We start from the raw sequence: 20,653 nt of genomic DNA, 5'->3' as shown, positions 1-20,653 counted from the left end.
CAGGGGATAGAAAGTTTTAAAGGTATAGAAAGGTACAATTATGCTATTCCTAAAACCAAAATTATCTTCAAGATGTTATGGCATGAACATGATTAAAATGGTACTTTGAATGATGAACGGAAAGATTTTATACAACATGACAACCTTACACTATTAAAAGTAAGGTGCACCACAAAAAGCTTCTAGAAGAGAGTGTTCCAACATTAGAGAACCCTCTAACTTATCATCTCGACTTCAAGATGTGTGGATATGAAGAAAAAGAGAACATCAAGTCCTAAAAATAGCTCATCTTATAACAAGTTATCTAGACCGTCTATTTTCACGACTTTTCAAGTGTTTGTAGCTCCTCGATTTGTAACATCTTTCAAATTCTAAATTTCATAACTAGGAATGAAAACATATTTTCAAACCATGATAAGGTTTATGACAACAGAACTACATCTCCAAGCAAATTTTAGAGATGCGCCTTACTTTTACAGTATAAGGAAGGCACGTTATAAAATCCTCACTCAAAGAAAAATATTCCCCTTTCTATATGTTAATCAAAATAAACCAAGAATTTCCCATTAGTACGTTTGGAACAAATATTAGTCCTCATCCTATAATCTTTCTAGAATACAACCAACTGGTAATTACTAAATACAAACATCATGTAGCAGTAAGTCCTAGATAGCTCTTCTCAAAAGCACATTTAAGAAATCATCTAATTGTTTATTAAGACTCAGTATCCGCATGGACTCACAAAACAACTCACCAAACACATATTATAAGATATTATAAGGCAATATCAATTAGATCGAACTAAAAAACAGCCCACTAATTGGCGACCGACTATGCATACACACGCCAAGGCTGCTCTCGGTGAACAATGCTGTAGTGATCACATGATTTTCTCCCAGTTTGTGTTCACCAAATACTCCAGAGGACTGATTATTGTGACATCTAAGCCATAGCAATGAGAAAACCACAAAAAAGTTTCCAATAGGTGCCCTCCAATCAGCACCTTTTGAATGTACGTTTATGTGTACTTGTGTATGCATGCACAGATTGATATATACGCAAATTTCTTAGTGGTACTGAGAAAAAGAGCAAGAGTGAGATCCAATAGGGCACAAACTAGAAGAATTAAAAAACAAGCCACCAAAGTAAACCATACCAAATTTAACCTTATTGCCACTGTCATATATATAATTATGTGCCATTTATAATTGCATAGTGTGTGCAAGTGGATTGGATATACACACACAAATGGATATCTACAAAGACGATGGTGCAAGTTCTTGGCTGCAATTGTGCATGCATGCAATAAAGAATAAAACATCAAGCTTACTTTCTTTCATTAGAACTTGGTTTCAGGTCCCTATCAATAATACCACGAGTCAAACTCCTAGCAAGCTTGAGTTGCTTGTGCTCAGAAGGATTTATTCTACCAACTTCTGGATCCCATACAATAACAATTTCATTTGTCGAAGATACAGGAGATGGGCAAAGAAAATTTGCTCCTGATTCCTGCGAATTCCAAGGAGAGAAATCAAAATTCACGATGACGACCATTCATTCAATTAACAGATGTGTGCTGATAAACACCAAAATTTCCTCAAAAATAAAAGACTGAAACTTACCCTCATGAGAAAACACAAAAAAGCAAAGAAACACAGTCTGGATTATAGTTGTTGGAAATGCATGTGATTCTGAATCATTTCAGGAATCGGAATCACAAAATCAGGGGTGGCTGATAATTGCTATAATCGGAATCACAGTACGTACCATGCATATCACATGAAGCTGGATTCCTACCATTTAGGAATCGCACTCCGGTCCAATAGGAATCGCGACTCCTGCCTTGTTGGAATCACAGTCCCATCAACTTGGAATCGAGATTCCTAACTTGGGAATTGCATACCAAACCACTTGGAAACATGCCACAAATTATCAAAAAAAAAAAGTTCCAAAAGGCAAAAGATTTAAGGGTTTAGATTATTTATAAGAAATGATTCATAAGTATTGGACTCTATAAATTGAGAATGATTCATAAGTATTGGACTCTATACATTGATAATACTTACTTAGGGCTCCCCTAATGTCTTTGATAGCCCTCCCTTAACATTGGGGTCGATTTATTGAGTGCCCTTTATCACAGTTCTCTACAAGTGTTGGAAATAAGGTCGAGTACCCTTAACTAAGTACTTTCCTAGAGTTTTTAGATTGAATAAAGAAAATAAAATTACTTCATTACTAATAGAAAATAAGACACTTATTACAGTTTCCGAAATTTAGGAATGATCTAATCTAGAGTATGTCGACACCCATAGAATTTTTGATAACCATCACATATTACCAGTTATAAAATTTTGAATAACAAAATTTTTCAAATAATGTTTAAAAAATTCAAAGCATTCCATAAAATTTTGGCAACCATTATACCACATGACTTGTTAAAGGTGTTAACAAATGCGATTCAATCTAAAATCGTGATTCCTAACTTCTAGGAACAGGGATATGTGGTGATTCCTTCATAGAAATGCAGAATAGAATGGACGATTCAGGTAAATATAGTTCGGATCACGAAAACATGATAATACTCTCTTCAGTAGTCTATTTCACAGTGATTGCACTCAAATATACATCTCGTATTGATCCTTGATCCATGTCATTCTACACTAACCATGGAATGAATGATGTGTTCATATAAATACCCCATCCAACAAAATACAAGAAAAATTCTTCTCCTTTTTTCACAGCCTGAAAGGATCTAAAATTAATAAATAAACATATCACCAAGAAAACATTTGAATAAAAAAAAAATTTCAAATAATGTCTAGAAAATTCCAAGCATTCTATAAACTTTTGGCAATCAGATGGATGATTCAGGTAACTATAGTTTGGATCATGAAAAAAAGATAACACTTTCTCTTCTATATTCTATTTCACAGCAATTGCACTCAAATATACATCTTATATTGATCCTTGATCCATGTCATTCTACACTAACCAATGGAATGAATGATGTGTTCATATAAATACCCCGTCCAACAAAATACAAGACAAATCCACTCCTTTTTTCCCAGGCTGAAAGCATCTAAAATTAACAACTTAATATATCACCAAAAAAACTATTTGTCTTGGTGATATTGATACTTAGAACATGGACTGCATAGAGTCCAAAAAATCATGATTTGAGAGAGAGATGGAGAGAAAGAGAGAGAGAGAGTATGCCACCTCGATCATGTCCAATCTATATGACGCAGATTCAAGTGGAGCACTTAGGAGCTTTTACCCTGTTTCTTTTAATGAATAGTGCAATTACGAGCTTGAGCCATTCAATTAAATAAGTGAACGCATGCTCTAACATGCAAATTCATAATGATGACAACTCCTAAAAATAAGAAAAACATACTCCAACCAGAACCAATCCACTCCAATCAAAACCAATTTACAAGTATCAGAAAGTTCTTTGAATGAAGAACAAGGCATCAAACATGAGTACACAATTCAAATGCTCATAGAAGTTAGACATGTGATACTGATCTTATTAGGTTCTTATCATATGTATAAACTAACCTGAAACACAACTCTGTGTTCAAAACTGCAGAAGTCAACTATTAAATGCAATTGAGAATTCGTTCTTCTCCAACTTTCTCTTTCTTTCATTTGTTCAATAGCTTTAAATGCTAGATGGTCTAGCCAATCAATATGCTGCATCTGTCCCCGTTCGTACTTATTTAGAAGCTTCTCTAAACGCTCCATCTCCCCACGCTCATGTTTGGGAACCTGTCAAAGGAAATATAAGTAAACAGTATGTCCAAACGCTACAAAGCCTCTAGCAATTGTCAGGACATTGATATGATAAGCAGTGGGTATATGAAACCAAAGGAACTTGAGATTCCAACTTGAAATAGCATATCTAAAAATACTAATAAAATAACTCTTCATAAACCTTGCCAGGTGTTTTTGTGGGAAATGATCCATCTGCTTCTTTGCCGCGCCAGAGCCTAAGCATTTGTTTCCCAGTTTTAAGTTGCTTTTTGCCACTGAAGAGGAGGATGGTGGTTCCACCAACTGGTTCCTCATCCTGTTTGCAAACATCCCAGACCTGGAAAGCCAACAACATATTAGAAAAGCTAGCAGATCCATCATAGTTGTAACTACAACAATACAAGAAAATACCTCCAGAAAAGCCAAGCTAAGAGCATAAAGGCACCAATCATTATCAAATGCTGAATTCCAAAACCATAGCATTGGAGCAAATTCTAAGTATATTTTATGACTGGAGTTGATGTATTTTATCAGTTAAATTTTTTTTGAACTAACTGAGATATAAAAGGCATAATGGAGCCACAAAAAGAAATGGTAAAACATGAAAAGAAAAAGAACAATAATAATTGAATTAATTAAAATGCAGAACATATTCCAACATCATGGTAATCAAACCACTTGAGAAATTATTAAGAGAATCATGCATAGAGTATAGAATATTGTTGCTAAAAGTGCCTGCACATACAGTTACTAGATTGATACATGTATGTACAACCTAAACTCAAGGATGCTGGGAGAGAACCACCAAGTCGCTGTACATATCAAACGTAATCCATAAGAAAAACTGGCCCAAGCACAATGAGAATGAAACTTCACTGCCACAATAAGGCATGGGATTGATACAGGTGGCATAAGCTGAAAACTCGATTTAGGGCAAGAGACGCGAGTAGTGTGCATTTACCAAAAGATCCTTGTATGGGGTATATTACTCTGTGATTAGGTTCTGGTGCTGTTCAAGCAAGTGTCGAGTCATGAGATTAGAACAATTTAGGCAGGCCTATCTTTTAAATGGTTTCCATGTTGGGTTTGTTGGATGGTGTCAATATTCCAGTAGGGACAGTGGAAAGACAAGTTTGATTGTGACAATGGAAAAGGAATGCTTTAGGTATGATTCTTATGGGGCTCAATGTGCACCCGGCAGTGATAACAATCTACGAAGACTGGTGTCGTGGGTCTTTCTGCTTCAAATATAGCTGGATTCGGGTGGGTGGCCCAATACAGATAACAATATTCTTATTGGAAATCATTTGCAAACTTACTTATTCCGATTTCCCAAGTTATATTTGACATGTAGACAAGAGAAAGTCAGTCTCTCTTTCAAAATGAGGCTGCTGTTGGAGTATTGGGTTCACTGGAGTGAGATATTTTCCTTGTGCAGGGGGGCAATAACCTACTGACAGAGAGATGCAAGGGTTAAAAGAAAACCATTTCATAGAGGATTTTTTCAACGGTTGGCCCCTTGACAAGATTAGCACTTAGCAACACAAAAACAGCAAGTCATGCTTTCGGAAAATCAGCAGGTCAGAACCAGCTCATGGAACCCCACCTTCACAGGATGACTCCACTAACAATGACTTCTGACAACAGTTTTAGCAGTGGCATCTAGTCATTAATGAGACTTTACACATGTACATGGACATTACTTTCCTTGCAGGAGATCCAAATGATATAGCATGAGCTTCTTCATGGGGAAAAACTAATGCTCAAGACACAAGCAGCTGCAAACTGGGCTAGATCTCAAGACAATAACATATTGGATATTTTATATGTGCTGGTTGACATTCAACTAGCTACTTCTTAGGTATTGAGCTATGTCGGATCCAGATGGAGCCAAAAGCAATATCTTTAATGTAACATAATTCAAGAAGTACTTTCATGCACTTTGAGTATCATTGTATGGTCCTTAAAGGAGCGTATTCCACACATGCATGATTTAGACCAAGTGAGCTAGAACATACCCCAATGACGCATACAAAACTTCATTGGTTCCTTTCGACTCATCTACAACATTTTTTTCATGGCTCCTTCACAATATGCAACAAATCTTAAAAGTCATCCAAGCAAGTTAACAATACACATTAAATGATAGAGATTGGAAAATTTAGTATATCATTTTTCAATGAATAGCCTACACAGTACAGAATATAGGCGCTTTAGGAATCACAACTTCGACTTGATGTTAAATGTTGATAAAATTTCAGCAATGGTCCATACACATGCTAGGCTCTCATCGATATGTAACTTTATTGAGTCAAAAACCTACAAAGAGGGAAGAACTGGAGAAATCCCAGCCCAAGGGGCACAAAACGTACTCAGAGATGAGAGACACAGAGGTTCTTTTCAGGACCTTCTAGGGCATGTGTTGTGAATATCAAGGCTTATAGTTGTCTCTGTTGTATTTAAGTCCCCAAGGACTTAGTTTTCTTCACCGAAGGACAATATTGTACATTAGTAAAAATAACAATATATACAAGGAAAGAGAGGTGCCTGGGGTTAAGATAGACCCACCTTGACCTCTCTCTCTCTCTCAATTTCTTCATTGCTCTCTCTCTCTAGATCTCCTTCCTCATTTTCTTCCTTCTTTTTCCTATAATCCCATTGCATATTTTAACTTGATATAAGAGCAGGTGACTTTGGCACAGTTTTCAAAACCCTAAGGATTTAATTCGACTGTGCAAGGGTCTCTATTAGCCATAGGGTTAGAAACCCCAAATCTGAAATATTCAGTATGGAATGTAGAGCCCCAATTTCATAGTTGCCTCTTTTGAGGTTGGATTAGAAACCCTAGATCTGATTGGTATGGTTCGATGGTGTTCAAGCTTTGTTGTCAAACCCCTCAAATGTGACGCACTCTTGTCTGAGTTGTGAAACTCATCCATTATCTGAGTTGTGAAACTCATCCATTATCCAAATCTCTTGTGTGGATGATCTTGAACCCTGTGGAAGTAAATTTGAGTGGCCGATCATGCTGATCGATGTGTTTTGTTGGTGTGTACCTGCTGTACTGCAGTCAACATGTCCATTATTAGACATTCAAGCCACACTCTTCCACCCAGGTGTAACCTCCCATACGGTTATCTATGGAGATAACCCTAGACTGCACATTATCATTGTCAACCTTGATGGGACAAATTATTTTAGAGTGCTCCAATCTGTAAAAATGTTTATTGATGGAATGTGGAAACTGGAGCCGGGCACATCAATGGTAAGATTACTGAACCATAAGAAAAATAAATTCACATAACAAGTGGGAAACCAAAAACTTTGCCATAATGTCTTGTTATTACACTCTATGCAACCATTGACTAGTAGGAGCCGCTCGTTTCTTTGAAACTGCAGGAGAGATTTAGGACTTGGTATATCAACTTAGTCACAAAGCAAAAATGTGGCTCGAGAGTACCAAGTGAGACAGGAATTTGCTATCTTCTACAAGAGGGAGGGATCTCTTGCAACATATTTCTCCTTACATCGTAACATGCGTATAATTGTTCGAGGCGGGAGCGGGTTTGGGAGCGGCATCGGTTCAAGGAATGCCATACTGTCATAGGGTGGAAGCTCCTTGGGGTTAGGATCATGTCCATACATTCAACACATGAAGGAGCTAGATCCTAGAATACTTGAGACCGAGAGCCCATGTCACTGGGATGAAGGTTTTGACCTAGAGAGATCCAAGCTCAACTACACGTAAAACGAGGTTATTTAACAGAATATCATAAAATTAGGATAGAGCTAATGCCCACTCAATCCATTATCATACACCTTAGCTTATTATGAATGCCATACTTATAGCACTCTAATTTACCAATGCCATATTAAACACTAGTTTTTTACTATCACGTCTCTAGTATATTATGATGTGATATGCAGCACAGGTTAACATATTCTAAAAAACTTTCTAGAATCTTAAGGAGAGGAGCAATAGTTCAATTAGTAGTATAACTCCTCTCCTAGGAGGAATCCTACAAGCATATAGACCGAGATCCCATTTTATAGGGAACGAGATCCCTATTTCTCTTAACCCAGCTCCCTCTTAAGATCCCTTAGAGGAACCGCGAGATCGAGTTCCTAAGGTGGGATCGTGGCCTTACCCCCAAGGTTTCCGTAACTATGAGCATGTGAGGGGAATGGGACCACTATCAGATGTTTAAACCAGTCTGTAAAGATGATGGGAAGAAATAAAAGCATTTTTTTTTTGTTTTGAAACGGTTAACGTTTGGGAAGAAACACAAGCAGTTTGTAGAACACAATCATAGTTTTGATAACTAGGGGATACTAAATATTGAGTTTGAGTAAGGTAGGGTTCAAATACTTAGTAGGGATGCTCCTCCATCACTCAATTAGGTGTACTGCTTTGTTCAAAGTGAGAAGAGTAGAAAATGTGCCACACTGCCTACTCAAGTAATTTTTAGCTTCAATACCTCCTAAGAACAACAAGGAGGGTGGACCACGGCAATTTGGAAAAGGGGATTCTAAACAAGGAGATAAAAGACAAGTTAAAATGTGATCAATGTGGTAACAATGATCACATTAAAGAAACTTGTTGGGATCTAGCTGATCAACTAGCTAAATTGAATTGTCCATGTCAGTTTAATGATCATAATTCTTCACCCACTACAACTACGATTAGTACCGATCAACCATTACACGATGCAATCAAACCTCCAAGGAGATTGAGAACCTTTGCTAGTTGTTTGCCTGGTTGGGCGGCCCATCCATTACTTCACCCTTTGCATACCCAAGTATTCGTGCCTCTGCTCATCATGTTTCTTTTACTCCATTTGGACAATCCTGGATCATTGATTTAAGAGCCTCAAATTACATGACTGGTATGTCTTGTTCTCTTTTTATTCCCATTGTTCTAGTAAAGATAAAGTTAGGGTTGTTGATGGATTTTTTTCTCTACCACTGGAAAAGGATGTAAATATTTCTCCTTATAACATTCTTATCAGCTCTTCATGTTCCCAATTTTTCTACAAACTTAAATGTCTGTCTATAGCATTACCATGAGTCCACATTGTAGTGTATCTTTCTTTCCTTCTCACTATTTTTTAAGACCTGGATATGAGGAATGACAATTGGCAATAGCCATGAAGCCGGTGGTCTCTAAATTCTAGACTCAGGAAATACACCCCTTAAGCCCTTTAGTTCAACAACAATGATAATAAAGACCGGATTTAGCAATGGCACCTCCTACTTGGTCATTTGTCCTTTCAGTCATTAAAAGTTTTGTTTCCTAAGCTATTTAGTTAGACTAGTGTGTCAAAGCTTCAAGTGAGATTTGTGAACTGTCACAAAACATTGTAGAAATTCCTATTTACCCACGAATAACAAAAGAATTGGCTATTATAGATTTTGATGCTTGGGGTCCCTCTCCTTTTACATCTGTCGGTATTTTGTTCCTTTTGTGGATGATTACGCTTAACTAACCCAGATCTTCCTTATGAAGACCAAAGATGAAGTTCCAAAAATCTTCAAGGTCTTTCATAAGATGATCCTCACTCAGTTTGATACTAAAATTAAGGTACTTAACAATAAAGGTGGGAAGTGTTGCAATGTAGAGTTGGCTTATTTGGAATAACATCATATTAAAACATCAAAATTATTGCTTCTATACACAACAACAAAATGGTGAGGCTGACAGAAAGAATAGACACCCTTGAAAAGTTGGTCGTGCTATTCTCTGAAGTATGAATGTACCCAAGAAATTAAGAGCTCACTGCATCTTATCTTATCAACCGGATGTCATCTGTGTTCTAGACTACAAGCATCAATATAAATTTCTCTATCCCAATCATTCACTTTTTTGTGTTCCCCATAAAATATTTGGTTGTGTTTGCTTCGCTCATGTTCTTGGTCCTTACAATACAATGTTAGATCCCAAATCTGTAACACCTCTCTTCGGGGGAATACAATGTGAAAGAGAGATATTTTGTTCCTCTTCATATCCTTATCATTTCAGATTTTCGAGGTCAAAAAGTCAGTGGGGAGCAATTCCATGATGTTGAAGCGAAAGACTTGGAAGTTAAAAGTCTCTATTCGATAGAAATAAAAAGAAGTGGAGACCACTGTAGCCAATAGGCCTTCAACACATTGCATACCTGTAATCTAGGTAACCCCACCAGATCACAGTCAGATGATTTTGATCTCCCATTGTTTTAGGAAAAGGCACAAGAAGTTGCAGGGTACACAGAATTAGCAAATTTGTTTCTTATGAGTCCCTATTCTCCTTCCTATCATGCTTTTATGTTTTGTGTCTTGTATTTATATTCCTTCCCGTGTTATATAAGCTTCAGCTCATCCCAAGTGGAAAGATGCTATGCACGAGGACTTGAGGGCATTAATCAAGAATGGTACTCGAGAGATAGAAAAAGCCTCCTAAGCAAAAGATGTTGGTTGGTTGCAAATGGGCTTATGCTATAAAGAATAAGGTTGATGGCAATTGTGCAAGGGGTTCACTCAGTCTTATGGTACAGACAATTAGAAAAACATTTGCTCCTATACCTCCTTTTGTCACTCAGTCTTATGGTATAGACAATTAGAAAAACACTTGCTCCTATAGCTCAAATGACCTCCATTCGGGTCCTTTTGTCTTTGGCAGGTAACTTAGAGTGGCCATTGCCCCAACTCTATGTCAAAAACACGTTCCTTTGCGGGGAACTACCAGAAGAAGTGTGCATGGTACCTCCACCTGGATTTTGGGCTCTTGGACATGACAGAAAAGCTTGTAGATTGAGAAAGGCCATTTGTGGACTAAAGCAGTCACCCCAAGCTCGTTTGAGAGGTTTAGAGGGGTGGTCCAAAGAATTGAGTGTACTCGAAGTCATCCTGGCATACCTTATTTGTGAAACATACTAAGATGATTACTACTGCTCTGGGTGATATTGTTGTAACAGGTTATTGTCCTAAAGAACTCAAGGGCTTTTTGGCAAGGAAATTAAAGATCTAGGCCCATAAGTATTTTCTTGGGACAGAGGTGGCTGGGTCTGAAAGAGTAGTCTTTATCTTCTAAGTATATGTTGGAGCTCGTCAAGAATACAGAAAGCTTGGTCCAAACTAAACCACAAACTTGATAACCATAGGGGTGAAGTTCTCAAAGATGTGAGAATGGTTCAAAGGTTAGTGGGTAGAAAGTAGATTGATATATGTCCAGACATTGGATATGTTGTGAGTGAGATTAGTCCATTCATGCATACAGCACAAACTACTCACCCTGACCTAAAATCATCACCAGGTAGAGGACTATTGTGTGCTAATCGTGGGCACTTGCGAGTTGACGCTTATACATACACAGATTGGGCTAGTTGTATTATGGATCTATTGTACATTTGCTGGGGGTACCTTTTGATTTGGAGAAGTAAAAAACAAGGGAAAAAGACATTAAGAACCCCACCCAAAAAACAAATCCAAAAATTAAAATTACAGCACCATCTACACCCTCAGGTCCACAAGAAGCCTGTTGGCCCCTACCCCTACACCCCGAAAAAATTAAAAAATAAAAAAGGGTCAAAGAACCTGTGAGCTCCTTTTTGACATTTTCTTACCCAAAACAGCCCTTAAATTTTCACTTACCCTACCCCATCCAAATCACTTTCCTTTTGAATCCCATCATTTTCTCCCTCTCCAATGGACCTTCCTTTCTCTCTCTAACCCCGGTGAGACTTCCCCTTCCTCTCTCTCTCTTGTAAACCTTCCCTCCTCTCTCTCCCCCCTCCATGAACCACTCCTCTCTCTCTCCCTCCTTTCTCCATCTCTCCCCCTCTAAATAGTGCACCCAATCTTCGCCCAGGCTGCCATCTCTCTCATCCCAAGGTGCAACAGAAAAAATGGTATTAAGAAAAGGAAACCTAGACCCAACACCCTAATTTTTGAACAAAAAAGAGAAGAGAAGCATACCTGGAAAAAGGCCACATCAGTTGTGTACTCTCTCTCTCTTTAACAGCACATACTTGAAATTTGGGAAGGAAGAGAGAGAGAGAGAGAGAGAGAGAGAGAAAGAGAGAGAAAGAAGCAGTAGCTACACCTAGGTGGATAGAGAGATGGCTGACCTGCTGCATCTTTGGCCGAGAAAGATGACAGCTTGGGCAAAGATTGGATGCATTCTTTGGGGAGAAAAGAGAGAAGGGGGAGGGGGGTGGGGGGGGGGAGAGAGGAAGAGAAAGAGGGGAAGAAGTGAGAAATTAAGGGCAGATTTGGGTATGAAAATGTCAAAAAGGGGCTGAGCAGGTTCTTTGACCCTTATTCTAAACTTTGGGGCAGTCCACAGACTTCCCGTGGACCCGAGGGTCTATATGGCTCTATACTTTTAATTGGGTGGGTATACATCTTTTCTCCAAAAAACAATTAGTTATAGCCTGTCAAGTAGAAGCAAAGTATCGATCCAAAGCCCATGGTGCACGCAAATTACTCTGGCTGAAATTTCCATTACGAGTGTTTGGTTTTCTTGTGATGTGGCCCCTGTCCTTGTATCGAGATAACAGGGTTGCAAATAGTACAGTTCACAATCCCGTCCAGCTTAGTCAAATTAAGCAAAGAGAGGTAGACCGAATGTCATTCGAGAAAGAGTTTCTACAAGAGAAATTTTCCTTCCATATTTGAAAACAGACAACCAGTTAGCAGACATTCTTCCTAAGGCCATTGGGAAACATAGAGTACAAGTGATCTTGAGCCAGTTGGACATGATTGATATCCATGCACTAGCTTGAGGGGGAGTGTCATGAATATTAAAGTTTATACTCGTTTGCCCCCTACTCGTTTTCATTGATAAGAAGCGAAAGATTACAATATAGAAGTTGCTACAGCTCTCTCGTAAGAAGTACTTGCAGCATCATTTAGAAGAGATAAGGATAGGAAATCCGGGGGCAAGCCCTCCAAATGGTGGCTTCTGAGAGTGTCGCTGCCCTCTCAGCCAAACAATCCGTAACCATGAACGATTCTTGATGAGGTTGTGACATCTCCCATTTTTTTACTTGTTAAGGATAGCATGTGACAGCAGTTGAAAGTGAGAGCGTGTGGGCTCCATGGGGGATGGAAATGGCCCCGAATAAACTCCACCAAGACTTAGCGATCGCTTTCAATAAGTAATGGGAAGCACTGAATTGGAATGGCCAATTGGACCCTTGCTTCTAAGGCATTGAATTCAGCAAAATTATTAGGAGCAGTTCCAAGTGGTATAGCAAAAGCTCCGGGGTTTTGAAAAGGCACCCCATCACCATGAGAGTTGCACAGGAGAGCAAGTCAACTGTGGGTTCCATGGGATTTTAAGGTTCTATAGGATGGTTTTTTCCAATGGATGGAAGGACCAACATTTTGTAGCTAGTTCTTTGACATGGAGGGTTATCTGAGTGAGCTGCATCTCACGTCTGGAGGATTTGCCTTCAAAATCGCTGGTTGCATTCAGCCTAGAGGAACCAGATGGTAGATGTGAAGAAGGCGATCCACACATTTTTTAAGCCTGTAGACCTGAAGCGAAATTTAATCCACCAAGAGATAATCACCAGGGAGGAATGTTCAGGGGCCATCAGTTTTCCACACCACCAAGCAATAGATATCCATAATGCCTACGAAAAAAACTCATCAGAATAATAAATGGGTAGTGTCTTGTCCTGCCCCAAGGCAGAGTGGGTATCTAGAAGCCATGGTAATTCCTTTAGTTTGGAGCACAATCATAGTGGGAAGGCATTGATGAAGAGCCAACTAGAAGAACCAAATCTAGGATGAGAACGCAAAGCCCATAAGGACTTAAAGATAGGGAACTTCTAATAAATTCCCAAATTAAGTGAGAAACAGCCATGGAAACATGGATGCACCAAAAAATCCTCTGCCATTGCATAGGCAATGTATATGCTTTTATCTCCTCCCAAACATGGTGAGAAGATCAAATGCATAGGTAAGAGGACCAAATGTGGTTATAGGGGATTTCCAGGTTTGAAAGAGACCATGCAAATAATCAACCACTTTGGTTTTGGCGAGCATCCGTGAAACGCTATCATTATGAGCACCTAAAGAGTCCTGAGTTGAGAGCTCTGAAAGCCATGGATCAACCCAGAAGTATAGTAGAGTGCCATCTCCAATGACCCTTCCGACATTACCTGAAGTTAATACCTTTCTTAATGCCTTTCCAAGAGTATGAGCAAATTTTATTGTTGGCGGCCCAGATCAATGAGCTGCAAAAGTACCAATGCTTGAAAAATCTGGCCACCAAAGATGAGGGATTCACTATTATCCTTTAGGCGAGCTTCATCATGCCAGCCTGATTAAAGTCTGCAATGCTACGAATACCCAGCCCCCCTTCATTAAAGGGAAGATGTATAGTTTTCCAAATGAAGAGGTGGAGACCTTTCTGCTCTATTACACCTACCCAAAGATAATTATGTTATATCATACCTATCATGTGACAAGTTCTCATTGGGAGCAGGAAGGATGAAGTATAGTAAATGGAGAACGCAACCAGAACAAATTTAAGCAGCTACAGACGAACCTGCAAAAGAAAGAGACAATGCCTGCAAGCACACTTTCCAAATAATTTTGCCAATTAGAGATAGTGAGATTATGACAATGTGAAAGGGAGCCTTAAAACAGTTGGAGACCTAGATATTTCAGAGGCAAGGCCCCTCCCCAAGCCAAAGGATTTCCAAAATGTAAGCATTGAGTCCAATATTTACCCCAACGAATAACACCTTGCTTTTGGTCCCATTTAGTTGTTGGCCCGTGGCATTGCAAAATACATCCATAACATTTTTAACAGTGGTAGCAGGGTAGGTAGAGGCCTCACAAAAAATTAAAGCATCATCGACATAAAGTAAGTGATTAACCTTAAAATCGCATATAGAGGGAAAAGCCTTAACGAGAGGATCGTTAGATAATTTTGCATCCAATATTCTGCTCAAGTAGTCCATAACCAAGAGAAAGAGATAAGGGGATTGTGGGTCACCTTGACGTAGACCCCGCTTACCTTTAAAGAACATTTCATAAGACTGAGAAGCGGGGAGTGGAAACACAATGCCGAACTCAAGAGACCAAAAGTTAAGTGAAACCCAGGGCCTCCAGCCTATCAGGAATAAAACACCAAGAGACACGGTCATAAGCAGTACGAAGATCAAGCTGTAAACACATTTTCACTCTGTGAAGACTTATGATACAGAGATGTTAATTCGTTTGGGCTAAGGATATTATCAGTGATAATACAACCCTTCAAGAACACCATTTGTTAGGGACAGATTAGATCATTTAAGACCATGCACAATCTATTAGCAATGACTTTGCTAAAACACATTACACAGCTAGATAGCACTAAATTCTTCCATATGGCGGGTGAATTAACTTTAGGGATGAGGGATGATGCATATGAAAGTGGAGTTAATCTCTTTTACAAACTTACCTCATTTGAAGAAGTCAGAAAGAGCCAAAGGAGGTCTTCCTTAATAACTTCCCAGCTGAACTTGTAAAATTCAACATCGAAACCAGCTAGCCCAGGGGCACTTTCACTTGTCATACCCCAGATACACTCTTTGATTTCCTTGAACGAAACCTGTTTCATTAAATCATTATGTTGCATTTCAGAGATCTTTGGTCCAAGTAAGAAGTCATAAGCTGAGGAAGCCTCACTTTTGGATTCCAAGTCAGAATCAAGGGCCAACATATCTTTGAAATGGGAACCACATGGTGCTCAATTTCTGCATCAACAGTTATTAAGATGACCAACAAGGTCCTTGAGATACAATATTCTATCATTTCTTCACTTCACCACAATGGATAAATGGAAAACTTTGGTACTTGAGTCACTCTCCTTTAGCCAAAGCGCTCTGGAGTTTTGTCTCCACATACTCTCCTCCTGACTAAGAAATAGCTGCAATTGAGAGTGCACTCTTTTTCTTCCTGAACATGACTTCTTATATGGATCATGCACAATATGGTTATGCAATTCCGAAAGCCAAACTCTCGTCTTCCTGATGTTTTCATTTATATGCCCAAAACACATTTTGTTCCCATTAGACAAATCAGCCCCTACTCTCTTCAGTTTAGTTACAAATTTGATCATGGATGTACTGCTGACTTTTCCTTGCCATAAGTCCGTGATCAAATCGACAAAATTTGGGTAACTTTGCCAAAATATAAAATATTTAAAGGGCCTAGATTCCACAAGATGAATAGAAGAAGGGCTAACCATGGCAGGACAATGGTCTAATGATCCTTTGAGTAACAGTTCCATCTTAGATTCAGGGAACATAAAAATCCATTCTAAAATAGCGACTACCCAATCCAGACGTTCACATATGACCGAGGTTCTCCCTGGCTATTAGACCAAGAAAACCAACCTCTAGATGATTCAAGTCTATAAGTTTGCAATCGGAGAACATTTATTGTTGTTGGAGACTTCCCCATTATCATCAGATCGAGAGAAGGTAATGGCCCTCCCGATTGGTGTTCAGCTATGATCTGTCAAGAGATTTTGGATCCACATAGGGCCAGATTTGTACAGGGGACCCAACCTATCTCAAAGAAGCCACCTTGGCATCGTCATGAAGATCACCTCATTTTGCACATTTGAAACTTTTTCAATAAGCTTACTTATCATAAAAGAAAAAATTTATCACATACATTATTCAGTAACTCATAGTGTGCGTATGATTTAAGATGTGCTAGAGCTAGAAACGCCCAGGGAAAGCTATGAACACTTCGGGAACATGGCATCGTGCCTTAATTTGAGAAAGGACCCTATTTTCCTTGAGTTAGCTATTTATGTAGTTACTATTTAAACTCTCCGTGAAGTATAACCAATAGAAACTTAAAAAAGCATAAAAGTACAAATAAATAAAAGAATGGAAAAGTACCAGGGGAGACGGGTTGGTTAAAGGTATCTACATGCGATAAACAAGATCTTTATGAGAGACTCAAAGAAATATTGATATGAGATGTCTTTTTCATATTTCAAATGACTGATGCTTCTGCGAATATGCAATATATAAAGCTTAAACAAAATTCATGTCATACTCAAATATCAAGGATGGTTTATGTTTCATTTGATTTCGAAATGAACTTTATGGTGTTCAATGGATAACTGTTGTGACCTTCTGTATGTTTCTGTGATTGTCAGAAAACGCTATCTATGTACTATTTATTTTCAAGTCACTGTATTGTCCCTATTCACGAGCATATCACATCTGAAACCTGTTTATCACAAATGGATAAAGGGTATGAATCAACTGACAAAGTATTATTCCAGCAGCATAGAGCCCAAATCCAAGCAAGATACAATTATCAAGGACAGAGCATACGAGATAATATACAAAAAGCACATTCCTGTCAAAATACAGATTACTATCATTCTGAATCCAATCAATCCAGCACTTACAGTTAATCCCAGTTGAGCATGTACAGTCAAATCTCGATATTTGGCACTTAGGGTAATATGTTCATTCCAGTAGTATGGTTGGGCCCCAGATTCCAACCTAATACATGAAAGTTTCAAGCAATCAGCATAGAGCCCGACCAAAGTAAGTACAAGTACAAACAAGAGAAAGAGAGAGAGAGAGAGAGAGAGAGAGAGAGAGAGAGAGAGACTGATATCCATTTTATTGGTAAACAAACAACATGAAATCAACTAAACAAAAATAGCCTCTGCAGTCTTTGGCAACTGCTAAAACTCAACCTTGTTTGCATAGGAAGCCCAAATGGAGCACCATCAATGTACAAAATGCACTCAACATACAGCTCAGCACTTCTCTTCTCACTTGAAGAATCACCATCTACAAAATAGAATTAGTGTATAAGTCAGAGTCAAATAGGAAAACAGAGAGAAGAAAGGGACAGATGGGAAAAGAAGTTTCCCTAGCAAAATGTCGAGAACTGACAATGTACAAGAAACTTATCAAACTTGAAGAAAATAAACATACTAAAATGTCAGATATCCTAAACCATCATAAAAAAGATACAAAAATAAACAAAGAAGTATTTTATCCATGAAAATAAATACAATGTATCATGACCCGAAAATTGAAACACATTAAATAACAAATAGACAAAAACTATTTTGATCCATGAACGTAAAATGTGGGACATCTATTTTCGCAGAATATAAAGAATGAAAAGTTTTTGTAGAAACCATTCATGTAGAATTATCACATGCATTTTTAATATCCATTGATTATATTTATGGGCAAATGCAAAGTAATGGAGATGACTACATCATGCAATGAACCCTTGCATCCCCCAAAGCAATTGATTGTGTTATGAAGAAAATAAGGACTTTCATGTGGGTGTAAGGACTATAGTTGTTAGAAATGCCTGTGATTCCGATTTGGTATAGGAATAGGAATTACAGAATCGCATGTGCTAGATGATTTCTAATCTCTGACCATCTATATAATAAAAATCATCGGAGGTATGATTCTGACGCAGTATAAAATTTACCAGCAAAAATAACCGCGTTTAGAGAGAGAATAAAAAATCGTGAAGGAAATCACAAGAAGAAAGAACAAAACGCATGAATACGAGTATTCCGGCACAGGCCCATAAGCATAATGACCGCACAGCGCCTAGGCGGTCCGAAAGGCCTGGGCGCATCGCCAAGGCCTACGCGGCCAATCTGGGCGGTGGACCTTGGGCAAGCGCCTCGCCTAGGCGAGCGCCCAGGGGCGGAAATAAGTTTTGGTGGGGGCAATTTTAGTCATTTTGTTTTGTATTAAAGAGCCAACAATTAGGGTTTTAGGTTCATTTGAAACCTAAAACTTATTGGAGCCAATTTTAGAGAGAGAAAGCCCCCCAAAAACTAGTTTTTGGTGAATTTTTTGGGATCGAAGGGTTCCTCAAAGTTAACAAAAATTGATCAAAACATCACTCATTGATCTTAGATTTACTTTTGATGTTTTGTAAAGTTATTAGGGGGTTTTTTAAGAGATTTTGAGCATTTAGAAGCATATTTGAGGTGGAAGTTTGAAGATTGAGCAATTAAACTCAAAGTAAGTGATTTTTTTTTATTGCTTTAGTAAATTGCATTATTTTTTAGATGTTTTCTTCGGGATCTAATAGAAGAGGTGATCTCGATTGGAAATATGGCTATAACCCAGATCCTAATGATAAAAATTGCATAAGATGCAAGATTTGTGATAAGGATACAAGATGGGGCATAAACCGGTTCAAGAAACATCTTGCCGGTATCAGGGGGAATGTTGCCCCATGTAAAAAGACTCTTATGTTGTTAAAGAGGAAATAAACAATTTTTTTAACATGGTAAAATGAAAAAAGATCAGAGATTTGCCTCTATAGCAGAGATTAGGTCTGGGGTTCGGGCCAATTATGATGAAGATGATAGTGATGAGGAAAGGATTTGGGAGGGATGTCAAGAAGCTGAACAATCCATTATTAAGGGAAAGGGAAAAGGAGTTGTAATTGCTTCTGGTTCTGGGACTAAGAAGCCTCAGGTTAGAGGCCCTATAGATAGTTTCTTACCTCGGCCTGACCCTCAGGTTGCAGGAGAGAAAACAAAAAAGCAAACTGCCATTGAAAATAGAATCAAGATGGAAGAGAGAGATAGAGCTGCATATTATCTTGCTACATGGTTTTATGAGGCGGGCATTCCTATCAATACCGCTCACTTAAGCAGCTTCTATGCTGCGATAGAGGCAATTGGCCAATTTGGCCTTAGGATGAAACCCCCAACCCCATATGACCTTTCAAAGCCTTTTTTAAAAAGGTAGTGAGTGCCACGAAGGAAGTTGTAGAACTTAAGAGGAATGCATGGGCTCAGTATGGGGTTTCTATTATGACTGATGTTTGGAGTGATAGGAAGAGAAGAAGTCAGATGAATTTGCTTGTGAATTGTCTTGTAGGCATTGTTCAAAAAAACGGACCGCCCAGTGCCTAGGCAGCCGCCTAGGCAGTTCAAAAGGCCTGGGCACGTCACCTAGGCCTAGGCAGCCAAACTTGGCGGTGGTCCCTAAGCAGCCGCCCAGGGCCTGCGCCCCCCCAAGAGGCGGAAAAGTATTTTTTCGTTTTTTTCAAGATATAAAAGTTTAGAATGATGGGTTTTAGATTATTTGAAACCTAAACCCACAAGAACTCCTTTTAGAGAGAAAGAAACCTCTAAAAAACTACATTTCATTGGATTGAATCATCGAAGTATTTCTCAAAGTTTGGAGCTCGAGCAACCAAACTTAGTGCATTTTTTAAATTGCATGTTTTATTTTGAAATGTTTTCTTCAGGAGTTAGTCAACGTGGAGATCCGGGTTCGAAATATGGATACAACCGGAATCCAAACGACAAAAATTGTGTTAGATGCAATTTGTGTGAAAAAGATACAAAAGGAGGCATAAACAGGTTTAAGAAACATCTTGTCGGTATTAAAGGGGCTTTTGCCCCTTGTAAAAATATTCCTGAAGCTATCAGAGAGGAGATTAAGCAATGTATAAGTTATGTAAAACAAAAAAAAGAAAAAAATCCTTGTCATAGATCTATTTCTATTTCTGCTACCTTTAGAAGAAGTGATCTAGGTTGGAAGTATGGGTACAACCCAAAACCAAATGATAAAAATTGTATATGGTGTAATTTTTGTGAAAAAGATACCAATGGGGGTATTAGCCAATTCAAAAAATACCTTGCTGGTGCTAGAGGTAATGTTGTTTCTTGTACAAAGGTTCCTGAAGCAGTTCAGGATGAGATTAAACATTTTCTGAATTTTGAAGAACCAGAAACGGATGAAAATAAGCTTTGTTAGCCTTGTTCTATGGAAGTATCTTCTCCAAGTTCTAGTCGGAGTGGTGATCCGAGTTGAAAGTAAGGTTATAACCCGAATCCAATTGATAAAAATCGTATTAAATGTAATTATTGTGGAAAGGATAC

At 38.5% G+C, this 20,653-nt stretch overlaps 1 protein-coding gene across 22 annotated transcripts in view; it reads right to left on the bottom strand.

Moving 5' to 3' along the window:
* Window positions 1-20,653, bottom strand: part of VPS34 (vacuolar protein sorting 34) — a 66,917-nt gene that overhangs the window by 35,846 nt on the left and 10,418 nt on the right. For 9 of the 22 annotated variants that reach the window (XR_016042690.1, XR_016042689.1, XR_016042692.1 and 6 more), the window contains exons 3-7: window positions 17,465-17,561; window positions 17,168-17,264; window positions 3,938-4,093; window positions 3,562-3,771; window positions 1,331-1,509 (exon numbers count right to left, since the gene is read on the bottom strand). Coding sequence is in view for 14 of the 22 variants with exons in the window: in XM_011626835.3 (XP_011625137.1) it covers window positions 1,331-1,509; window positions 3,562-3,771; window positions 3,938-4,093; window positions 17,168-17,264; window positions 17,465-17,561 (739 nt within the window). In the remaining 8 variants the exon portion in view is untranslated. Of the gene's footprint in view, window positions 1-1,330; window positions 1,510-3,561; window positions 3,772-3,937; window positions 4,094-14,767; window positions 14,864-15,193; window positions 15,344-15,420; window positions 17,265-17,464; window positions 17,562-20,653 lie in introns of all 22 variants that reach the window. The other 13 variants (XR_016042687.1, XR_016042688.1, XR_016042686.1 and 10 more) reach the window with 3 other exon arrangements.

The sequence above is a fragment of the Amborella trichopoda genome, chromosome 10 (assembly GCF_054954075.1).
Source record: "Amborella trichopoda isolate Santa Cruz 75 chromosome 10, AtrichopodaSantaCruz75HAP2 v2.0, whole genome shotgun sequence".
NCBI lineage: Eukaryota > Viridiplantae > Streptophyta > Magnoliopsida > Amborellales > Amborellaceae > Amborella > Amborella trichopoda.
Note: the sequence above shows the minus strand (reverse complement) of the source record. Positions and strands in the feature narration are given on the sequence as shown.